Consider the following 15,370-nt stretch of genomic DNA (forward strand, 5'->3'; position numbering starts at 1 on the left):
ATTGCTGACTTCCATATTTATTTTAATATAATATATGTTCTGTTATTATTTTAATAATCTTTTTAAACTTAATAAAACTTTACTATTTTTAATCTATTATTATAAAGTTATATGTTTATATATTTCGTTATACAGTATACATAATTTATAAACTACTACGATTACATGATGTAAGAACATAATTTCATTTTATACTTTATGTAGAAGTTCATAAGTTTATAGACATATATAAATTATAGCTTAAGGTGAAGAGAATCAGCATCTTTATAAGTGTTACATATTTTTTAAATTTACAAATGAGTTAATGAAACAAAACAGTAGAATTTTTACTAAATTTCCATAACTTTAGTTTTCTATCATGGTATATGCCATATATATTTATATTTTAGATAAGTATTAAAATTCTATTAATAACAATTACTAAATTAAATTTATCATATAATGTCAAACAATTTATGAAAGTATGGATATAGTAATATCATAATTGATAATAGAACACAAGAAAGCCATCTGAAAATGTTTTATTAGGATTACATGTGGCAAGCGAGGCTTTTGTTTCCAATTCCTCAAATTTAAAACTCATTTCCATAACATTTTACGTACATACATACATACTGTCAGTACAATAAAAAGTGCTCTGTTTAGTATTTCGCACTTCATTTACTACTAGAAATTATTGTTGCAAGAAGTATCACTTTGACATCTTTAAGACAATCGGTCATCAGTCTTGGGTAAATTTTGTTTCCTAATGAGTCTATAATGCTATTCAAATACAACATATTGAAGAATATCTGGCTTGATTGCTATAGATTATTTGAATAATAAATAGCAAATAATATATATAAATTCATTTATATTACGAAGAGTGATGTTTATTTTTTCAACAATAATAACTTGATTTTCATAAGAAAGACAATAAAATATTTCACACATCAAAAACATTATTTTCTCATTGTTGACGTATTAGATAACCTTCCATGTTCAAACCACTAAGTTACCCATTGTAAATGAGCCCTATAATATATTTTTGCATGTTACATTTTATATTAGATATCAATGGTTCTGTACAGCTCATGCCAGACTCTCCAATTTTATATATTTTTATACTATTGATAAAGATAAATAATATGTGCTAGAACTAGAAGAATATGGATACAATGTACAGCTGAATTAAATAGTTATACTACATAATTGAGTATCGCTAAACGTTACTAATGTTAATTGTGCAGTTTTCTTAGTTGTGTTCATGGGTACAATAAACTGAATTTTATTGTTGTCTTCAAGGGGCTAAGTTCCAAAAAACATCGAGAAACATGTATTACATTAAATCTTGTGACATTTTTGATATGTTTCATATTTTTAAATATCATAAAAGTCCTTTGTGAACATGTAATGACAGTAACAGTAATAACAGTTATAGAAGTAACACTAATGATGATACTATGAGCAATAATAATAACAATTAATAATGCAGCAATAGTGGAGGTAATTATAATAGCATTAATAATCATAATTATAGCTATAATAGTATAGTAAGAATTGTAGAGTTTAATAATGAGTCAAAGATCAACAGTAATCAGTGAAACAGCATTAGTAATGATGACTGCAGTATAATTGCAACTATAATTTATTTCACAAACATTTAGACACAATCATCAGAAAAAAACAAATTATATATGTAAATAATTTGTATGATTAATAAAAATTGATCGTAACATTTTGTATAGAAAACGTAATACAATAAATTTTAATTAAATAACCTGTAAAGATAATTGCAAAATTGTTTTTATAGTACAATATATTAGATACATAATATGTAAATGATAGTTACGTTTCCTTCTGTGCAGAAGTATACTAATTAAAAAAACACAATATATAAAACGTTGTTAAAAAGAACACATTTTTATATACAATAAGGATATGAATATGGCACGAAAAATTTATGAACGAAAACATCAAATGCTGTCATTAACTTAACACAGAATAAATACATTAAAGAGATGTAATCTATCTTTATCACTTAAAGATAGTGTTCTTAGTTTACTTTTTCAAGACATTTTTACTATTCATGTTTTTTTTTTTGGAACCTTTCCCATTGTATTAATCTACACCGTCCATTTGTTTACTTCGCTTATATCATAAATACAAAACTCTCATGAAGAATATTTTTAGACATCACTACATGGAAACTTAAGATTGCAATGTATTTGTAATTTCTCGATGTACAGTTACCAAATCTTGTATATATCCAGCTAATCTGGCATTCAGTGTATCCAAATTCTGTTTTTGGACTTTATTTGCACTTAATGCAAGCTCTAATTGTTCATGAACAACCCTTAACATTTCACGAAGTTCTGCATTTTCTTTCTGTAAAGCCTGAAAAAGATGAGATTGTGAATTTATATATTCATTTATTTAAAATAGACGAATAATTAATTAAGCATGACTATATATTATTATTGAATTACTATACTCTTTTGATTGAGATGACATTTATTAAATATAATAGCTAGAAAACATTTTTATATCATTTTAATTATTCGACAATCATTAGTTATTAATGTTTAATATAATTATTTTACAATGCATACGTACTACAAAATCTTTATTTTTTGTAGCTATAGTAAGAGCTTTGATTTCTTCATTTTTTGTTCTAAGTTCACTTTCTAATGCTTCAACTCTCAACCTTAATGCTTCACTATTGCCTTCTGCTATTTTTCCAGCTTCGAGATCTGCATATTTGGCTTTGATCCTTGCATTGTCCTCTTTATATAATTGTAATTGTCTTTTCCATTCATCGACATTGGCTGTGGATTCCTGTAGCGCGCTCGTTAATCTGGCATTATTTGTTTTCAATGTAGTCAATTCAACCTGCAAACAAATTTTTTGCGATAGCTTATATCGTATGCTAGATAATTTTTTACAATGATTATGTATGTTTTGATACATAAAACCATACCTCCCATTTCTTAGCATTTGCAGAGCTTTGTGCTAATGCAAGTTTCAGCCTATCATTCTCATACTTAAGTTGCATTTCAGCTGATTGTCCACCTGGCGTCGAACTAAGTTGCGATGATTTCCCTTGATGTTGTGGACTTTCTGTACTCTGCTGAGAAACACTCTGTGATCTTGAATGGACTGCATTTTTCAATTCATCATCCACTTTATTCTGACAACTACCAGGTAAGGGACTGCTGCTTACCAAAGACACACTGTTTTGAGTGGAGATCATGTTGGCATTTGGATTGGGATTATTCGATGATGATATATTGGAATTAATCATCGATGAATTTGGCGGGTCTATAAGATCTTGTTCTGACGATGGCATACTCGACCGTGATGTAATCGGGCTAACATTTGCACTAGTAGCAGGAGTAACGGATGAGCTGTTTGATTGTAATTTAGCACTAGCTAATTTAGTGGCTTCCTTCACTTCATGAAACTTCTCTATGAACTGCCAAATGAATAGTATTGTCTCTGAGATTGCAGTGTACAAATGACTGTACATTAACTTAAGACATATTTCACAAACCTTTCCTAATTCTACTTCAGATGAAAAGCCAAGACCATATATAGTATTAGCTCTAACATCTGACCATTGCCCAAATTTTTGTGATGTTTTTGTGAAGGTCATATTTGGAGTAATAGTACTGTTTATTACTGCCTAAAAAAGAAATAAAATACAATGTAAGTTTATTTTAGATATAGCGTATATTTACTTTGTTTAACAGTTCAGCCATTTTTTGGTCACCTTTGTTCCTTCAACAGAAATTATTCTGTATAGACTCCTTGTGGAGTCATAAAAAAATGAAATAGACACTGCTGCTGTAGATGCTGATACCCAAGATCTTTTTGTCTTAGGATCAATATGAAACACATGCCCTTTACATGTGAAAATTGGTTGTTCACTGCAATTTATTAAAAGTAAAGGACTTAGGTATTTAAATATATTGATTTAATTAATACATGCAGCATCTATTTATATATACCTTGATTTATACAATCAAAATATAAATTATAGGTGTTTTAATAATAACGAATATCTTAAAGTTTATCTTTTTTGTAGAACTTTATTACATGTATATTCCACAGAAACATAACAAAATCAAATACATCAAAAAATTTCAAATATACATATCATATTACATGCCTTAAAATTAATCCAGTGGAAAATCTAACAATGTTACAATTTAGCATTACAATATCGTATAAATTTGGAAGGAATCAAAAAAATAAATATGAACAAGACATTTTCAGTTTTCATAAAAAAAACAATTATACTTTTGTCTTAATTTCTTTAATTTCTCACACGTGCAATATATGTACAATTTATATATATTGTTCTTTAAAATACGTAATTTTAACAAGTAATAAATATACTTTATATAAAAAATAACTACAATAAAAAAAAATAAAAATTTACAATAAAAATAAACATTAATAAAGGATTCATCACTTTAATAAAATATGATATCATTTATAAAGCTGATCTAAAAAGAAATAATATAATTACATAAGCTTGGTATGTTATATCGGAAATAAAAATATAATCGCATTAAAAAACTGTCGAATAGATATTAACGTAATAAATATTTGTAGGATCGTCGAAATGAATTTTCACAATTAGAGTCTAAAAATATATGAAACGGTGCCCGAGTAAACAACTAGAATAAACACATTTCACGCGGTGTCGACTTATCCCACTTTCACTATTTTATTTTATGGTTACACATATATGAATACAGAGGGGGGGGGGAAAAAAAAAGAGAAACATTCTGGTCCAGTTTCCTCATGTATGTACGCACCCACCTAAATGCGTATCTGCGATGATGTCGGGAATATGATAGTAAATAGACGGGAAAGGAGGATAGTGTTCATTAGTTAACGCAACGAAAGCGACACGACCTATTTTATATCAATTGACAGTATTCAGTAATAGAAGAATTAAGGATCGTTTATCATACTTGTATGCGACATGAAAATGGTGTGTACATATATTACACACCCTTAAAAGGCGGTGCAGAATACCACCACGTTCACTTACCCCATTGTTTCTTTTCCCGATGTCATACAAATGTTGTAAATGATAATTTCACAGACTCATAGAGAAATGAATTTAACGCGAATGCGTGATAACTATTTGCGAATAGAAATTTTCAAAATGATCAGAAAATTGATGAAAATGAATTCCACGAAAGACAGAGTTACACCAGTTGACAGCCGCCATCGGCCAAAACTGTATAGGCGAACGGCAACGATCACGCAACGACATGAAACTAGTCGAGTTTCTACCATATACCTGGATTTAATCGATTTTCCACGAATGGTTGCTATTGCTAACCTCGTAGCTTTCTTTCAAAAAAATCACTAGACACGCATAGCAAGGCGCATACTTATGTTTTCATAATGCGGTTTATATTGTTATTTAGAATGTTGGTAACATAGAGTTTGCGAGGAAACGCGCGTTTGAATACGCGATCATTCTTCGTTGCATATCGAATCATCTTGTTGGTTTTAAATGTTTCACCAATAGCGAGCAATGAATAGAGAAGAAGAACGTAGCAAAATAGCAGCATGGTTTCTATCCCTTTCTTGTACTATCTCCTCTTACCAGAATACAATGGATGTGTAGAACATTCGGTTGGTGGGGGTATTATGTGAGAAAGAGAGGAAATAGGAGGGAGAGAAATTGTCCGCCTTACGAGCCGTCATGGCTGATTCATCGTGAGAGACTCTTCTAGGAGTGTGATAACAAATGACATTGTGGTTGAATCACTAGGCGTGGAAATTACAGTGGATGGAGTTATTTCTAAATCAAAGCGGAAATCTCGATGCGGAGATTCCACGAAGAAACGTGATAAACGGCGTTTTCGCGTGCGCGTAACACCCCCGTGGAACGATGAACGGGTTAAGTTTTAGTGAATTGTGTTGCTTGTTTTGCTGTCCACCTTGCCCGTCCAGGATCGCTGCGAAATTAGCGTTTCTACCTCCTGAGCCTACTTATGCGTTTATTGAGGACGAAGGTTCCAAGGTTACAATTTCTCTGTCTGAAAGAGCAGAATGGCAATATACAGAAAGGGAGAAAGAGTCGGTGGAAGGTTTCTATGCAAGAACGTCACGAGGAAATCGAATTGCCTGTTTGTTTGTACGATGTTCGGCTACTGCACGTTTTACCATACTATATTCCCATGGAAATGCAGTCGATCTCGGACAGATGTCTAGCTTTTATTTGGGGCTCGGGTCTAGAATAAATTGTAATATATTCAGTTACGATTATTCGGGTTATGGAGTTTCTGGTGGCAAACCGTCGGAAAAGAATCTTTATGCGGACATAGATGCTGCGTGGCACGCTCTTAGAACACGTTACGGTATTAGCCCCGAAAACATTATCCTATATGGTCAAAGCATCGGGACTGTACCCACGGTCGATCTGGCCGCGCGATACGAGGTTGGCGCAGTTGTTCTGCATTCACCTCTAATGTCGGGAATGCGAGTTGCTTTCCCTAACACCAAAAGAACTTGGTTCTTTGACGCCTTCCCTAGGTACGTTCAATTCTTTTTCATGCACATATCCCCCTTTATCGCGTTAAATGAAACGCGATCTATAATCTGCTTATCGTATACTGTGATTCGCACAGCTAAGTTTACGCGCATGACACTATCATCCAGTTCAGGTGTACATCCATGCACGTGGTGTACATATATATGTATATGTACATACATATAAAAAAACATTTTAGTCCGTATTTAAAATTTAAACGAAGTTTAAAATAAGTGGAACGCTCTGTCTGGCATAACGAGTTTCACGGAAGCTTGCAGCAATGCTGCGACTGCACATATTTTTCGCGTTGGTATGACAGTTTTTCGGAGTTCAAGTATAGGAAGCAATAAAAGTTTACCTCTTTACTTGCGTCATGGAAACCTATAAATTACATGATCCGTTGACATATACTTCGCTAATAGGTTTTGTACTTTTGCTGTTGCTTATCTACTCTCCATCGTTTTTTCCTTTTTTATTCAATTAAATTAAGCTAAATAATAATAATTAAATATTTGTCGATTTTCTATGTTAATTTATTATAATATGTTATTAATTTATTATATATATTTGTAAATAAAAAACTCTTATGCTTTTGTAGAAATTTTGCACCTATCACACATCAAATAAATATTGTGTGTAAAATGAAGTTTTTTTCCTTTTTACAGTATAGACAAAGTACCCAAGGTGACATCTCCTGTTTTGGTAATTCATGGAACCGAAGATGATGTAATAAATTTTAGTCATGGTTTGGCAATTTACGAGAGGTGTCCAAGAGCAGTAGAGCCATTATGGGTCGAGGTATACAAAATTATGCACTTCCTTTTCTTCTCTCGTGTAAAGAAGACAAGAAATTTAGTCGTATAAATACTATCACTTATGTTTTTAGGGTGCTGGCCATAATGATGTAGAGTTGTACGATCAATACTTAGAGCGATTGAAACAATTTGTAAGCGTGGAACTGATAAACTGACGGCGACTAAGCCTCTCCCAGAATCAGGGGGGGCAGGGAGGAGGACATACACATGTGAGCAGTCAAGGACATACTACTTCTAATAATTCAAATACTACCAGCTCTATTTCGACAAGCTCACAGACTGAGAAGCTTGTCTAGCAATCGCCTCCCACAGGGGAGAAGGCACCTGTCCTCCCCTGTGACGAAGAATCATCTTTCGTTTCTATTGACGACGGATTTTTCTTCCGTGATCAACAGATAGATATTAATCAGAAAGTTCATTATAAAGATTCTTTAAAGGAAACATGTTCCGAAGATGATGACTCCAGTTTAGATAGCAATTCGAAAAGAGCTATACAACAAGATGAGAAGAGTATGAAAGAAGAGGAAATAGTAACAGATGTTCAAGATAGCAAACACAGTAAAACGATATTAGGGAGTACCTCTATTTGCCACAACTTTCGGTTGAATCATATTAGTCAAGTTGCAAAAAAGCATATTTCTTTGCCAAAAAATATAAAAAATCCATTTGGTAAAAATCAAAAGAATATTGTCCACAGGACTTTGAAAAATTCATTTGGTCAAAGTCATAGTAAGAAAGCTGATACACAAATATCTCATACGACTTTAGTTGACATACAGGTTGAAGACTGCCGGCAATACGCGATCGGAGAAAAGTCACTGTCGTCATTTTCCAATATTCCTAATGATAATAATAAAAGTATTTCAGACTGTAAAAGTATTCAAAGTCAGTTCAAAATAGAGAGGAAATCTCCTATAAATCAATTCAAATATAGTAGTATAGAATCCGTTTTGGATTCAGAATGTACGAAGAATAATAAGAAACATTGTTGTACTAAAATTTTAAGTAAAGACGTAATTGTAAAAGGTAAGAGATCCGAAGAGCATGAATCACAAGCTCATAATGAAAAATCAGCAGAATCTACGAAAAAGTTTTCGTGGAGTAGTAAGAGTAGTAAATTTGCAAGTAAAAGTTTCGAAAAAACATGTAAAGATAAAGGAAAAAGCCAAGATTCAATGGAAAAGAAACTGAGAGCTAAAAGAATTCTTTCCAGCCCGTTAAGAAAATTTGGTCGGTCGTCTTTGACAATCGAGCCAGATAAAATTATGATAAACTTACCAAAGTGTTCTCCTTGTGCTTGCAGGTTGGCTGCAAGCTCAAAGATTTTATCCAATGATTCCAGTTTACTTTCCCGATTCACTGCGAATCACGAGAGTCCTCACCACGCTGTACGTTCGAAGAGTCCATCGCATATAAACGTACAGATCGACATTAGTTCGAAGACTTCAGAAAGAACATCAATGCAGACTAATTTGTTACCAAATGTAAAACAATTTAAAAAATCACGGTATACACCTCGAAGCAGAAGCGTCGGTGAGTTGTGCAACATTGTCAACAAGTGAAGCAATCTTGAATTATTCGTCTATTAGGACGGAACTATCGTATTTAACAAACTGGACTTTCGACATCATCAGTTGAATGCTCGGGAAATGTTATTCAGAAGTTGAAGCGAGAATTATACAAATCGAATACCCTGATAAAATTTAACAAGCAACTTTAGAGACAAAGTGTTAACTAAATAATATGAATTCCACGTGTCTCGCCGAGTTGTCGTTCCATTATTCTTCCACATAACTGTCTTTAAAGAAATCATAGATTTATACGCACGACACTTATTCGGGCTGTAACAGTGCTAGTGAGACTGTGCACATAAATACATATGCGATATATACATAAAAATTATTATATTTCTAGAGATATGAGATAATATATCTGTGCATATTGAATATTCTTACTACACATGCATACACATACTGATGCATGCGTGTGTTTGTTGTAAGTCGTTTTCGCAGCGTACGCTGTGAAACGTTGTTATGACAAATATGTCAAGTATTATTATCATTATTATTATTATTATTATTATTATTATTATTATTATTATTATTATTATTAATATTATTATTATTATTTGATCTTTATCATCATTCTCTTTAAGACCAAGGAGTCGAATATAGCTTACATTGAAATACTTTCTGCTACCACGAATGCTATTATACTCGATTGTAGCAAGTGTGTGGCACTAAAATTCTTCGCTGAACCTATACTCGTTAATTTAAACGTCGATATAATTTTATATTATTATTGGTTGATCAAAAAATCAGACAACTTTGTAAATGCTTTTGTTGTTGATCATTTTATCATTTTCTTATGCATTTAAACTTATTTTTCCGAAAGAAAAGAGAATAAGTAACGATTAATAGATTTGTTAATGAATGTGGGATGTGTTTGGCATTGCGTGTTTTTATGACTTTTATAAATTAGGTTCAGCGGTAAAAAAGATGTTACGTGAAGTCGCATGATTTTATAAGTAAATCGCTGTCACTCAGACCGGAATATATGATAGCTGTAACGATAATGGAAACATTTGTTTTTGTATTGACCCACAGCAAAGGCCTGTGCAGCGAGCAATGGAAATCTTCCAAGGTAGCAAAGAATTTAGGATAGAGACTAAAAGTTAATGGATAGCTGTTAAGAAAATGTGTAAGTGTAAGACGTCATAAAAAACGTTATGTTTTAATGACAATGAATGAGATGATGGTCTTGCAAACAACAATAAGAATAAGAATGCAACTAGATAGGGACAATATTACTGCCAAACTTGATTATGAATTAGTTTATTTCTAAAGAGGTGAATCGTTTGGAGGATCTTGTCTATAGGTATGTTTCTTGTTAGTATTTTTATATCTCGATAATGTAAATACAGTACAATTAAATAATTTTTTCTTTACTAGTGTATGTATAATGTATGCGACAACGTGAAATGACTGTACGGAGCCAATGGAATGAATCGGCGCTTGTACATGGATGTATTTCTCTAGGGATTGTTCGTTTTTAATATTAATTTTGCATTCTCGTGAACATTTCTACCCGTCCTCGTTGTCTTTTAAACAATAAATTGCTATGAATGTCTTCAAACTACAAGTATACACTGAAATTAAATGTTTGTATAATTGTGATGGTATGAACGAACGGAAAGTGAATATATTTTTATTATCCATTTGCTTTCATGGCTTCCGTTTTTCGATGGTTTCTGGCTACATCCCCACTTATCTGAAAGTATCTTATCTGCAAGAGGATATAAGAATGTAAAAATTTAATTAAAGAAAGAAAGATCGATCTAATAGATCGTTATTGAAAGATACGAAATATTTTCGTTCGTTTAATCGTAGCTTTGATAATTTTAATTATTGTTATTTATATGTGTATTACATTTTTTATTTATTTCACATTGTTGTTGAAAAATTTTCTACTCGGTTGTCAAATATTATATTCACTTTCCTCTAGCATTAATCTTTTAGAATAGTCTATGGTACATAATAGTACCGAAATAAAAAGAGTCCGATGCTACCCTTCCATTGGCTTTCACGTAGCCGCTGTTAAATTGATCTGTATCGCAATTATTACGTAACTCGTGAAAAAAAATTTATACCGTTGTTCGACAAATGTCCAGTTTTATAAACGGCAGATATTTCAAAGAGGGATTTTATAGAAAACTCCGCAAAGATAACGTATAATAGTAAAATGATCGGTGCTCGCCGAAAATTAGAACTGATCGTTTATAAAACTGGATAGAAGCTAACTTTTGTACAGCATATTTCGAATACATACGTGTCCCCTCTTTCTTCTACTTTCTTTCTCGTTTCCCATTGTGTGTTTCTCTTTTTCTCTCTTTCTCTCGCTCATTTCTTTTACTATTTTTTACTACCCTATTCTGTCTCTCAATATGCGTCAAGCAATCGACCGGTTTTGAACAGCACTTTCGTCTTTCATAATTGCATCGTGCCGGTAAAATGGTACTCAATGGTCTTTGAGGGGGGCGGGGGTATCACGCGAATCACGGTGCGGTATTCATAACTGTACATAATAGCGTGTAAGTGAAGTATTAGAAATAATACGCTCGATGTTCTGTTCGGTCGTAACCAATGTACTTACGGCAGAAGATGGGTTAAAGAGATGGGAGGGAGGAGATAACAATGATAGAGATTACGAGATCCCCTGTACCGATCGTTAGTGTCATATGTATCACGAAGTGTAACGACTGTAACACAAAATGAATTAGTTGATTAGTTGTCTGATAAGTAAATAACATGTAGCTCATTACAAAATTATTATAGGACAGGAAAGAGAAGAAAGAGAAGAAAGATGAGTATCTCGGATTGAATAACAAAATTACTGTTTTATTTAGTGCATAAAGACATAATACCAAGCGAAATAACGTTATTTCTTACGAAATCGTGTAGAGTGCGTAGTCTGAAATACACTTGCTGGGCACCCGATTAGGGTTGTTTTAGAATTTTATACTTCCATCGCACTTGACTTGAGCGTACTGCATTGCGATATAGTTTGTCAAGACCTGCGACGTTTAAATAGTGTACAATTGTTGTATAAATCATACAAACGTCATCTTTAGGCCCATATTATTCAACTTCGCTTATTTTATCGGTGTACCTGGCGGTGTCGCCGATAAATAGTCATTTATCGAATAAATTATTTCACGCCGGAAGTATCGTCATCCTTCCGTTTAAGCAATCGGTTATCACGCGTTCGTTAAAGCGGTAGAATTATATTTAAATAATGCAGCCGCTCATTGTCATGCTATTCTGTAAAATCGAAATTGTGTATGTACTTGATCTTGATCCTGTTCCTTTTTCTTTTGTTCTTTTTTTAAACGTCTTTTTCTTTTTTACTATCGAACATTGAAAATTGGTATTTGTAATTAATATTACTGAAGTAACAATGTTAATAAAATCCTATAGAAATGACAGTAAACATCATCATGTTCTATCTATTAATAATTTACGACCCAGTCGCATATTCATTTTTATCAAACTACGATACAGAATTTCTCCTAGTAGAAATCAAGTTTCTTGAACGCGAACAAACTTTTCGCTTTGATACGCGGTAAAGGCAATATAAATGATCAAAGAGTGTAAATTCTGTTTTCTTTCTAACACGCATAGCTATTTATAAAAGTACATCAAAGTGCGCTATAGTAGCACGCGAGTTCGGAAATTATTTCATTTTTAGTATCGGTCAAGTTCGTTTCGTTGAATCGAAAGAACAGCAGACGGTCACCGAGCGTGGTTTTAAATTTCACAGTGGATAAGACGCTGGCTGTTGCAATTAATTAAAATCGTAGCTAGTTATTAGATAGTCACATAATTCTGGCTATATCCTCGAGTAACGCTAATACGATGCAACGTTTGCATTGATCATCGGCATTTTGTCCCGAAGGTCAATGCGTTTCTATGATGAGGGAGAAGGAAATGCTCGAGAACCACGAGCTGGTTCGCTGGACTCGACTCAGCACCTTCGCAGCTCACCTGCGCTGAAACCTGATGCTGACGATAAAAATGAGAACAGGTTACGCGGCGTCAGCTTGAGCTCCAATGGTTGCGCTATACCTTCAGCCAGCCTACAAAGCTACTCCAAAGAAGAGACAAAATTTTCTGCTACCGTCCGTGTCTCGCGAATTAATATCTATTCGTGACTGTCATCGGCAATGATTCATTTTATGCGACTCCGAGTTTCGTTTCGTACGCAATCTACGTAAAGTTACAATATAGATAGAAGGTCATTCGACTTTTTGTACGACTTTTTTTAAAGCCCTAACATTGAATTTAATATTCCAAAAGTAAATTCTTATAAAACGTGTATTTTACGTGTAGAAGTCGCAAGAATGGATAATCGATAAAGTTGAGTGCTAGTAGAGTGCTAAATATATATACTTTTATCATTTATTTTATTAAGTTTATTTATAGGTCTCTTTTTTCAAACTCATTATTTATTATGTCGTGAATAGAAATGTTTATGAAATGAACGAAACTTTCTTATGTTTGTTTCGAATAAAATAGAATTACAGTTTTCTTTTTTCGTAACATGTGTTACAACGCGATCGATCTATATTATACCATTGCTTGACGTTTAGAAGTTATTAGAAAGATTGTAAAAGTATTTTAATGAATATGAAACGTTATTTTCTTTGCATAACGATAAATTGCTTTATTAGCAACTCGAACACTTTGCCACGCCCTCGGTGTGCAGCGTCACGCAGTCTGCTGAACAATTGTACTTAGTTACTCCATATCACACGCCGCCGTACGTAATGTCCATTAGAGCGTCTACGCGTTGCATATATGCAAGTAGGCGTTCAACTCGGTATCGTATTATTTCAAGAAAAAGAGAACGTCTCCAGGTCAAAAGGATCAAAATTATACGTGTCGTATATTAAGTAAAATATCGTTTTCTATACAAACGGTTTTAAGCAAAATTTGCTCATGATAATTACAACGTTAAAAGCACATATAGATTAGTATAAGTACTACTATTCGCGCACGTGTAAATGTTTTTATGAATGTAAATAGACGTTAGAAACGATTATCTTTATAAAGACAAATAGTCGTTAGATAGTGAATTACACGTATTACGTGCGAAAAGCTTATCGTGTAAAATTAATTGTTTTGACGTTTAAAAATTTTCAGGTTGCGCGTGTGCTTGTATTCGTACGTTCGTGACAAGTGTCTGTAGGGTCTTTGTCGCGTAAGTACATACTATTGCGTGCAGGATAGGTATCGAAGAATCGTCGAAGGCCGAAGAAGGGACCAAAGAATGGTCGGAAAGGATAGGAGCAGCAGCAGCAGCAGCAGCAGCAGGGCAGAGGGGAGAATGGTTGACTGCTAGAGAAAGATGGTGGGGATCGCGGGAGAAGAAGTGGGGTACAGCGGGAAATAGAGTCGGTAGTGGCGGCAGTTGCGTCTCGAGCAGCGCGCGTATTGTTTCGTTCCGTCCTATTCGTGTATCCTCTCGTGATAGCTACCGAAGCTTTTACGTGCCGATCAAATTCGTTTCTTTTTTTTTCGTTTTGTGCTGCGACTCGCGCCCACACGGCATCGCCAGGGAATTTATAATTACGTGGGACGTCCTATTAAAAAGGACAGTGAGTTCGGTGATGTTTTTTCAGTGTTATTTTTCTGTGTTTAACGTTCGTTTATGGTAGGGAAATAGTTTCATCTCGCGTAGGTTTTACCACGAAGATTTTTCACTAAACACCCATTGGGATTTTTTGTGAGTTACTTCTACGCGCCGAGGGTTGTCCCATACTGGTAGAATACACTTTGTACCGATCCAGACAATATTTCTGGTAAGTTTGAAAAACATGCACTTTTGTTTCCGGCCACATAATTCTCGTAGGCTCGAGTTAGTTGTTTCAAAAGCGTCATTGAATCGTTGATCGTCGACGCGAAGTGCCGGTGATAGAAGACCCTCGTTCCGCCTTAGGGTCTTCTATCACTGTTTCGAAGTTTACGAACGCTCGCAGTCACTGAGTTAGAGTAGGAGGAAAGTGTCGTGAATACGAACCGTTGTCCGGTGCAATTAAGAATGCTGGTAGCGTGCGAGAATCGCATGGCGTTTGGCACGAAGTGCAATAACGGTTAGTTTATTCTCGTTCGTACAACTGCTGTATCCTTTGTCATAAATAGTAAATACACGTGTGCAGAGACGACGCCAACGTCGCGTCGTGTTGTGATATGTGTCAAGTGTTGGTCCTAGCGTGCGTTACGCCTTAGAAAACCGATTCCCCACTCCCTTCTCCCATTATCATTCCCTTTTCAAAGGAAAAGCCTTTTTCTATATCGTTTCGGAAGAATTGGAATAGGCATTTTCGGAGATACGCATCAAGCCATATAAACACGATACATATATACTTGATCTGAACGCTTTCGAACATTTTCATCTCATTTATGAAGGGTGATAAGATTCGCATAAACAGTGTGTTGTCATCGTTCAAAAACAT

General features: G+C 33.9%; 4 protein-coding genes across 7 annotated transcripts in view; 3 read left to right on the forward strand and 1 right to left on the reverse strand.

The window, feature by feature from the left end:
- Positions 1-505: 505 nt before the first annotated feature.
- LOC100647328 (homer protein homolog 2) lies at positions 506-5,288 on the reverse strand. Of its 2 annotated transcripts, XM_012316140.3 has the most exons (7): positions 5,045-5,288; positions 3,752-3,908; positions 3,533-3,664; positions 3,203-3,454; positions 2,960-3,106; positions 2,596-2,871; positions 506-2,376 (listed from the first exon to the last, which is right to left on the reverse strand). In XM_012316140.3, the coding sequence occupies exons 1-7, from the start codon at positions 5,068-5,070 to the stop codon at positions 2,191-2,193; spliced, it is 1,176 nt and encodes a 391-aa protein (XP_012171530.2). In that variant the 5' UTR covers positions 5,071-5,288; the 3' UTR covers positions 506-2,190. The 2 variants fall into 2 exon arrangements, with proteins under 2 accessions (XP_012171530.2, XP_003393609.2); XM_003393561.4 differs by having other exon boundaries at positions 2,960-3,454.
- A 197-nt stretch (positions 5,289-5,485) lies between these two features.
- Positions 5,486-12,345, forward strand: LOC100647450 (alpha/beta hydrolase domain-containing protein 17B). 2 transcript variants are annotated; one of them, XR_007226416.1, is made up of 4 exons: positions 5,486-6,543; positions 7,207-7,339; positions 7,428-8,382; positions 8,660-12,345. XR_007226416.1 is itself a non-coding variant. In XM_003393562.4 (3 exons), the coding sequence occupies exons 1-3, from the start codon at positions 5,900-5,902 to the stop codon at positions 7,509-7,511; spliced, it is 861 nt and encodes a 286-aa protein (XP_003393610.1). In that variant the 5' UTR covers positions 5,486-5,899; the 3' UTR covers positions 7,512-12,345. The 2 variants fall into 2 exon arrangements, 1 of the variants encoding a protein (XP_003393610.1); XM_003393562.4 differs by having other exon boundaries at positions 7,428-12,345.
- Positions 7,869-12,345, forward strand: LOC105666461. The gene is made up of 2 exons (XM_048412300.1): positions 7,869-10,233; positions 10,308-12,345. The coding sequence occupies exon 1, from the start codon at positions 7,869-7,871 to the stop codon at positions 8,916-8,918; it is 1,050 nt and encodes a 349-aa protein (XP_048268257.1). The 3' UTR covers positions 8,919-10,233; positions 10,308-12,345.
- A 1,963-nt stretch (positions 12,346-14,308) lies between these two features.
- The window catches only part of LOC100647567 (semaphorin-1A), a 374,093-nt gene continuing 373,031 nt past the window's right edge, over positions 14,309-15,370 (forward strand). For both annotated transcript variants that reach the window (XM_012316166.3, XM_012316186.3), the window contains exon 1: positions 14,309-14,716. The gene's annotated coding sequence lies outside the window, so the exon portion shown is untranslated. The remainder of the gene's footprint in view (positions 14,717-15,370) is intronic.

Source organism: Bombus terrestris, chromosome 2, assembly GCF_910591885.1.
Source record: "Bombus terrestris chromosome 2, iyBomTerr1.2, whole genome shotgun sequence".
NCBI classification, from domain to species: Eukaryota; Metazoa; Arthropoda; class Insecta; order Hymenoptera; family Apidae; genus Bombus; species Bombus terrestris.